This window comes from Aegilops tauschii, chromosome 3 (genome assembly GCF_002575655.3).
Source record: "Aegilops tauschii subsp. strangulata cultivar AL8/78 chromosome 3, Aet v6.0, whole genome shotgun sequence".
Lineage (NCBI taxonomy): Eukaryota > Viridiplantae > Streptophyta > Magnoliopsida > Poales > Poaceae > Aegilops > Aegilops tauschii.
The window spans coordinates 537,597,200-537,605,061 of record NC_053037.3 but is presented as its reverse complement, the minus strand read 5'-3'; the positions used below and the strand labels follow the sequence as shown (position 1 = coordinate 537,605,061).

At 44.6% G+C, this 7,862-nt stretch overlaps 1 protein-coding gene across 1 annotated transcript; it reads right to left on the bottom strand.

Moving 5' to 3' along the window:
• Nucleotides 1–444: 444 nt before the first annotated feature.
• Nucleotides 445–3,718, bottom strand: LOC109743256 (uncharacterized). The gene has a single exon (XM_020302343.4). It carries the CDS (start codon nt 3,628–3,630, stop codon nt 2,434–2,436), a length of 1,197 nt encoding a protein of 398 aa, XP_020157932.1. The 5' UTR covers nt 3,631–3,718; the 3' UTR covers nt 445–2,433.
• Nucleotides 3,719–7,862: the final 4,144 nt, after the last annotated feature.

Genomic DNA, 7,862 nt, shown 5'->3' with positions numbered 1-7,862 from the left:
GACCTATATTCAGACCGGGCTTGGGCATGAGGAATTGTGTATTTTCAGGCTTCGGGTCGGTCTCGGGCTTGGAGTTTGGGGATCAGGCTTTTTGAAGCCCGACCCGAAAACTGACCGGTCCAGCATATGACTAGGTTTAAGGTAAAATCCTACTCCTGCTATGTTTATAATGCGATTGGGGTGCACAAAGTACATGTATGAAAGCAAGGAATTGCAATTTGTCTGCCGACTAGCTTGATCCCGACTTATATAACATATCGAGGCCTCTAAGGTTACACAACCTAGTTGGTTACGTCGGGGAGGGGAGTCCTCCATGATTCTGGCTTCCTGTGTTGGAAGGGTTCCAGAGTCTTCTCACATGGGGCCCGTGGGCCGGATTGATGGCCTAGGACGGAACCGACCAAGGGGGCCTCGGGACAATGTGAGCCCCCTGGGCCATAACACCATCACGTGATATCCAGAGAAGAATCCCAGATCCACGGGAATCCAAAAGGCACACAAGCCAATAACAAAACACTGCAGAGACCGCGGTTTGGTTATAGTCGTAGACGATATGGATGAGGAGTGACATTTACAGACTTCTTGGCCGATGCTAGAGCCGAATCGAGCAACAAAATGAGCAAGACGACATCAGAAAAATACAACGGATCTTTACACAACGCAACATGTCAATAGAACTAGTGGAAGTTCAGTTATGCTGGGTTGTTGCTAGTCAGCAGGATGGCGACAACACAGACGATGGTGACCCCGAGGAAGAGGAGCCACTACTTCTTTGTTCCCATCGATCTTCCCTTGGTCAGGAGCAACCGAGGTACAATGTCCCCCTTTCGGTAAAAAAATGACCAGTCGATCGCCCAAGAGCTTCCTCCAGCGACCCTTTTGTTTGTTTGGCAGGGGAGGTTGCTTGCAGCGAACGTTTCGCTCGTTCGCTCTGGTCAGGTACCCTCCAATGATTCATTTGCTTTGCGCGACCCCGAGTTGACCCATAGGCCCGGTTAACTTTTTTTTTTCCGAAAAAATACCATCAAACAATAAAAAAGACCCTAGTTGCGATGATCTGAATTATGAAAAATAGCATGCTAATTTATAAAACTGCCCATCTCTCTAATGTATAAATTTACAACGAGTATGAGCAAAACCAAAATAGGTCGTGTGATCTAGAATTTCCTTTTTTCTTAAAACCTGCCATCCTCTAGATGAAAGATGCCATGGTTGAAAAAAGGAAAAAAATGCCATGCCAACCTCTTAATATTAAAAATGTCACCCACTTAAAAATAAAAATACCATGCCAACCTCTTAACATTAAAAAATGTCACCCTCTTAAAAGTAAAAATGCCACGTTAGTGACTATTAAAGTGCCATGATCTTAATAATAAAACAACCATGTTATTGCTAATACAAATGCCATGCTTTCAATAATAAAACTGGCATCCTGTTAGTAATAAAACTGCCATCCTTTAACAATAAAATGCCATGTTAATAATTATAATAATGCCATCCTCTTAATAAGAAAAAGCCATGTTAATAATAATAAAAATATCATGCTCTTAATAATAGAACGGTCATCCTCTTAATAATAAAAATGCCATATTATTAATTATTGTTGGGAAGGTTTAAGAAAAAATAAATTGCCATGCTACCTACAATAAAAAATGCACATGGCAAATTTGAAAAAAAAACCTTCTAAAAATTTAGGGATTTTTGTTCTTTAAAAAATGGAAAAGAAATTCGTTTTTAAAAAATCAAAAGAAAAAGAATTTAAAACATTTAACCTTCAAATATAGAAAAATGAGCATATGTGATCACAAAAATCACTTCAGTCGAAGTGGCAAAGTGTATCGGTCCTCCCACAGGATGTCCCGGGTTGGAGAACCCCATCCTCCCCGTTCACACCACTCGTCCTTTTTTAAGAGAGAAAAAGATGCGACGTTCGCCAGTTCTCTGTCTATAGTGAACGAGTCTGAATCGTTGACATGGCACAAGCCTTGCGCCGTGATTCGCGCTAGGAAAGTGGACGGCAACCAACGCGTTCGCCCAGATAACGTCCCCAACGAGGGTTCGCTGGATATCATTTCGGGAGAAAAAGAAGGGTCGGGGTACGGTTTTCTGTTTGTATATGGTTTGGTCGGGACTAAGCAAGTTGTGTAGTGTAAAGTGAAATATGTAAAAAGCATAGGAAAATATTAAAATTCTGAACTAAATAATAAATAAAGCATGTCGCCTGTTCTTTTTTGCTAATTGAATAAATAGCTCCTCCATTCCATATTAGTCGTCGCTGATTTAGTATAAGGTTGTACTAAATCAGGGAGAACTAATATGGAAGCGGAGGGAGGAACTGAAAATTACCCAGATTCTCTAACTGAATCACAATTATTGAATTAATAAAGTAAGCAATGTGGTGAAGTACTGTGCCAAAGGGGCTTACTCATTACATCACAGGGATATCACATCTACCAAGGATGGCCAAGAAAGTCCCCGGAGTGAATCGCGGACGCTGTAAACCTGTTCCAATTGGTTGGAGATCACTACATGGCGAATAGACTTGAGGTGGTCTTGTGAGAGGTCCTCTGTTCCGTATGTTCTCATGGTGACAAGTTCCCGTGTATGCTCAAGAGTACCCAGCACAAGGTCATCGGTGCGACATCTAAACGAACAGAAGCCATGGTTACCGAGGGAAACAAATTTGCCATTGCTAACGACCTCCTCCCCTGCCTCATCCACCATCGGGAACTCAACGATTGACAAGGATGGGCACCCTGCTGTGATGCTTGGGCTTGGTGAGTCGGCGGCGCAGACTGTGATCTTATAAGCGGTGATCTTTTTGGCGGCAGTTGAAAAGCCAAGGAAGAGGGGGCCATGAGGGGCGGCGCCTCCGGTGAATGGCAGATCCTTGTCATCCAGTTTCGCCCATTGCTCTGTCTCCAAGTTGAACATGTGCGTGCCCTTCTGCTCATCCGTCGACACCAGAATGCAGGAGCTCACGGCTGCAAAGGACCTGACCCAGACCACCGGCGGGAAGATGTAGTGCCTTGGGGAGAGCTCCCAGGGGAAGCAGGGCGGCCGGGGCAGTTGCTCCCATTTGCAGTCCACGAGACGGCCACTGACCACTCGCGCCTGGGAGAGGTCGAGGACCTCGAACCAGGGCACGAAATTAATCTCCCCCTTGATGGCAGGATCACGTGTCAGGGCATAGATCTTCTCGCCGGCCGGTAGCAGGATGGGCCGGAACTTGGTCGACAAGAGCTTCGGTCCCGGGATCACCTGGTGCGTCCTGGTGTCGAAGACAATGGTCTCGGGGCCATAGTCAATGGGTGCGTTGCCGCCGACGCCGACGATCCACGGGCCGTGCCTCGACCGCACGGCGACGAAGGACATGCAGTGCTTGGACTCAAGGCGTGCGAGATGTCCTGGGATCGGTACCGGGGCGCGGCGGCGAGGGAAGAAGGGGTTCACCTTGACTATGGAGTAGGCGGGGCGAGTGACGTCATGGCCGACCACCAGGTACACCAACGGAGGCTCCGTATCGCAGCTGCCGGTACGGGCGATCTGGTGAGGGATTGCGGCCGCCTTCTCCGGCTTCCGCTTCTTGCCCCCGCGGGGAGGCGCTTCCGTGCGCCGTTTCCGCGGCATCTCCGGGTGCCGAGTTATGTTCCGAATTGCAGCGGGATTGCGGCGGTGACCTAGGGTTTGGGGCGGCTGGAGCTCGAGACGGGGAAAAGGTGAAAATCGGACGCGAGGACTGACCAAGCAAAAACAAGTGGTATTTCATGGAAAAAAATCGCGCCTGGGAGAATCTATCGTCCCCGTTCCATCTCAGTCTTACTTGAAGACAATACACATGCCACTGAATGCACATCGCCGAAAATCGAGAAATAAATCTAGAAATAAATGCGAGCACCGGGACTTGAACTCTGGTTGGCTGGGGATACCACAGTCCCTCTAACCATCCAACCACAAGTTCGTTACCGTCCCCATAGATCCTTGCCCGTAGTGCTGCCCCTGCACTAGCCAGCAGTCCCGCTCCCGCACCCTATTACTCAAATCTCCATCTCAAATTTACACCGCTCTCTGTTGCCGCCATGGATGAAGAGCGGAGTGTTGGAGATGTGAGGGAACACCAGATCCATGTCCCAAATCCGCACGCAGCCAAACACGGGCAAGTGTATGTGTGTTTTAAGCCATCATGGGTTTCATGGGTTCGTGGACATGGGCACGTGATCTGTGAGGGTCCTTCATGTCGATATCATGGTAATGTAGGTTTGTTTTTGCACGCGATTATTGATTATGTATATGTCTCGATGGACGTGTGCTTATTATGTAGTCTACACTGCTGAAATCGCTTGTTTCTTGGCCATAAATGGCATATTTATGAAAACAAAAACTGAATTATGAAGAAACACTAACGGCCGTACTTGCTTAGCTATTCTGACGAGGTCTCCCGTGAATGTTTTAGCCCCGATCTAAAACACTACTCCCTCCGTCCCATAATACTTAGGACAATCCTAAAACTTGAATAGTTTTGGAACAAAAGGAATATTTGAGAGGATGATTCTAGAAGACTCGTCAATAATTGTGGTGGAGTTGGACGAGAACAATAGAAGTATGCAAAGTTCCAGAGAAATATGTATAACAAGAAAATATCTAGGACTTGCATAACATTATAGTGTGTTCTTGAAGGTAGGTATTTTGGGTAAGATGGCATTTGTAGTAAAGATAGGTAATTTTCCTCAAGGTCATAAAGATTGGTCATCTAGTGTGGACTTCTGACTCTGAGTGGAAAGTCTTTCTCATACACCTCTTCCATCCAAAACCATTTTTCTGCATTTTTTTCTATGAATTTACTTAAATCTATATCGGAGCTTGACACACTAAGAGTAAAGCAAGTGATACAAGCTACCAGGTGAGAGAGGTAAAGATACAATTGTAGTGAAAGGTAGCCACCAATAATAGGTTGTACGTAGAATTTATATGTTTATTACAATTTTGTCCTATTATTAAATTAATTCTCATTCTTAAACTTAACTAATCTACTGTAAAATAGAATTTTAGGATCTTGCATAGCAGCCCACTCTCTCTGCTTGAATGATGAAAATATACGATTCATCTAGAGAATGGTTTAGGTTTCTCGACGTTTGAGAGTTATGATATCAACATCAATAGCTTCTCCTTGAAGAGCAATCCTTAAAAAAACTTAGTTACTTGAAGAACCATCCTTTTTTAAAACTAAACTTAGTATTGGATCAAAAATGGGTGAGGAGTATGTGTTAGCGAGGAATATTGCCAAGTCAATCATTTGATCACCTATTTTGTTAAGCTATTTTCTTATTGCAAATGTATCAAAATGAAGGGAAGAAGACACAAAGATTATTTTTAAAAAGTCTAATGAAAAAATTTGTGGGGTGGAATTTGTAGAGTATGAGAACCAGGCAAAACATGAAGCGGTGTTAATTGTTTTCTTAATACAAGAATGTATCCATGTGGACTCAATACCTTGTGATTTTGAGGATATGCTTGATCTTTTACTAGAAGATCCTCTGAAGAATTTTTAAGCGGTCAAATATGATTGCTCAATACAATCAACAAAAGATAGAAAATAGCTAATAATGAGTATATGACTAATGGGAAGCCTATTCTCTAAGAGAATTTTCCAAGATTTTCCCAAAAGTCTTAATAAGTTATGTATCAGATAAAACCAATATGGGTACTTGTCAGAAATTCAAAAAAATTCTAAATGAAAATGAAGCTCACCAGAGTTCACGTAGTGTCTAGGTTTTACTCAAAAGTTTATTCATTGGTTTAAATAAATAAGAGAAAAAAACTATTTTTCGTCCCTAGCCTCTTCGGGGAGCCTAGATTTTGTCCATTAATTCCCACACCAGGCTTTTGCACCCTTAACTCTTCAATACAGACAAGTTTTGTCCCATGACACGAGAAAAGCAATTTCATGCTTACTTGGTATGGTTTTGACTGGTCGTCACCCACGTGGCAATATTCTTCTCCCTTCTGATTTTAACTCACTTGGGTTGTTATTTGCACCCTTAACTCTTCAAAACAGACAAGTTTTGTCCCTTGACCCAAGGAAAGCAATTTCATGCTGACTTGGCATGGTTTTTGACCCGTCATCGCCCACGTAGCAATCTTCTTCTCCCTTATTTTTTTAACTCGTTTGGGCATTCCATCGAGCAGACAGCGCGCGCCAAGCAGCAGTAAGCAGTAGGAGGAGGTGGGTGTGGACCTGGTATGGCTTATGGCGGTGCATATAGGCAGTCGAGGCGTTATGGCACGACGAGGCTCGCGGTATGAACGTGTGTGGCCACGACACTATCATTGCTTGCGCAGCAATAGATACGTTGTCACCGCCTTTGTAGAGAAACATGTCACCAGTGTACTCGGTCCACACCCCAGAGGCACGGGTGATTGGTCCGACCACCATGGCTGGCAAGAACATGCCACCGGCTGGTGGCAACGGTGACACAGTGCAGGGTTCCGAGCCCTGCATTGGATGGCGCCATGAATTTGGGTTTCTCTAGTCCTCTACTCGGGCCGTGGTTGCCGGCACGGTGCACTCAGTGAATCCGCTCGCTAGGTGGGACGAGTGCTTCTACCTGCACGCGACTTCGTCTCTGCTTCCGATGCTAGCTTGGCGATCAGGTCGAAGCACCTGGGTATCGCATCGGCATGGTCGAAGCCGGAAGTGCACACTCAGCGGTCGCCTCTGAAGATCGCCAGACAATTATGTTGAGGCGGCTCGCGGTGCCCGAGGTGGGGGGCAGGAAGTCAATGTCGGACGACTGAATGGCACCGAGGCTGACAAGAGCGTGCAATGTTTCAGTTACTGAATGGGCCATTTTTACCGAGGCGGGCCGGTAAACGTGGTTATCACGGTCACCGAGAAATGCCGAGTATATGTCAAACGAAATATATAATTGAATTTTGAATTCAAAATATATGAAAATAGTTATAGACAACACATAAAAGAGCTACTTGAAGGAAATATGCCCTAGAGGCAATAATAAAGTTGTTAAATTTCCTTATATCATGATAAATGTTTATTATTCATGCTAGAATTGTATTAACTGGAAACTTAGTACATGTGTGAATACATAGACAAACAGTGTCACTAGTATGCCTCTACTTGACTAGCTCGTTAATCAAAGATGGTTAAGTTTCCTATCCATGGAGAAAGAGTTGTCATTTGATAAACGGGATCACATTATTAGAGAATGATGTGATTGACTTGACCCATCCGTTAGCTTAGCACGATGGTCATTTAGTTTGTTGCTATTGCTTTCTTCATAACTTATACATGTTCCTATGACTATGAGATTATGCAACCCCCGAATACCGGAGGAACACTTAGTGTGCTATCAAATGTCACAACGTAACTGAGTGATTATAAAGATGCTCCACAGGTGTCTCCGATGGTGTTTGTTCAGTTGGCATAGATCGAGATTAGGATTTGTCACTCCGAGTGTCGAAGAGGTATCTCTGGGCCCTCTCGGTAATGCACATCACTATAAGCCTTGCAAGCAATGTGACTAATGAGTTAGTTGCGGGGTGATGCATTACGAAACGAGTAAAGAGACTTGTCGGTAACGATATTGAACTAGGTATTGAGATACCGACGATCGAATCGCGGGCAAGTAACATACCGATGACAAAGGGAAACAATATGAGCATCCAGGTTCCACTATTGGTTATTGACCGGAGATGAGTCTCGGTCATGTCTACATAGTTCTCGAACCCGTAGGGTCCGCACGCTTAACGTTCTGTGACGATCGGTATTATGAGTTTATGTGTTTTGATGTACCGAAGGTTGTTCGGAGTCCCGGATGTGATCACGGACATGACGAGGAGTCTCG

What these genes read in the sequence shown, in the direction of transcription:
- LOC109743256 (XM_020302343.4), bottom strand. Translation starts at nt 3,630, where the DNA reads ATGCCGCGGAAACGGCGCACGGAAGCGCCTCCCCGCGGGGGCAAGAAG.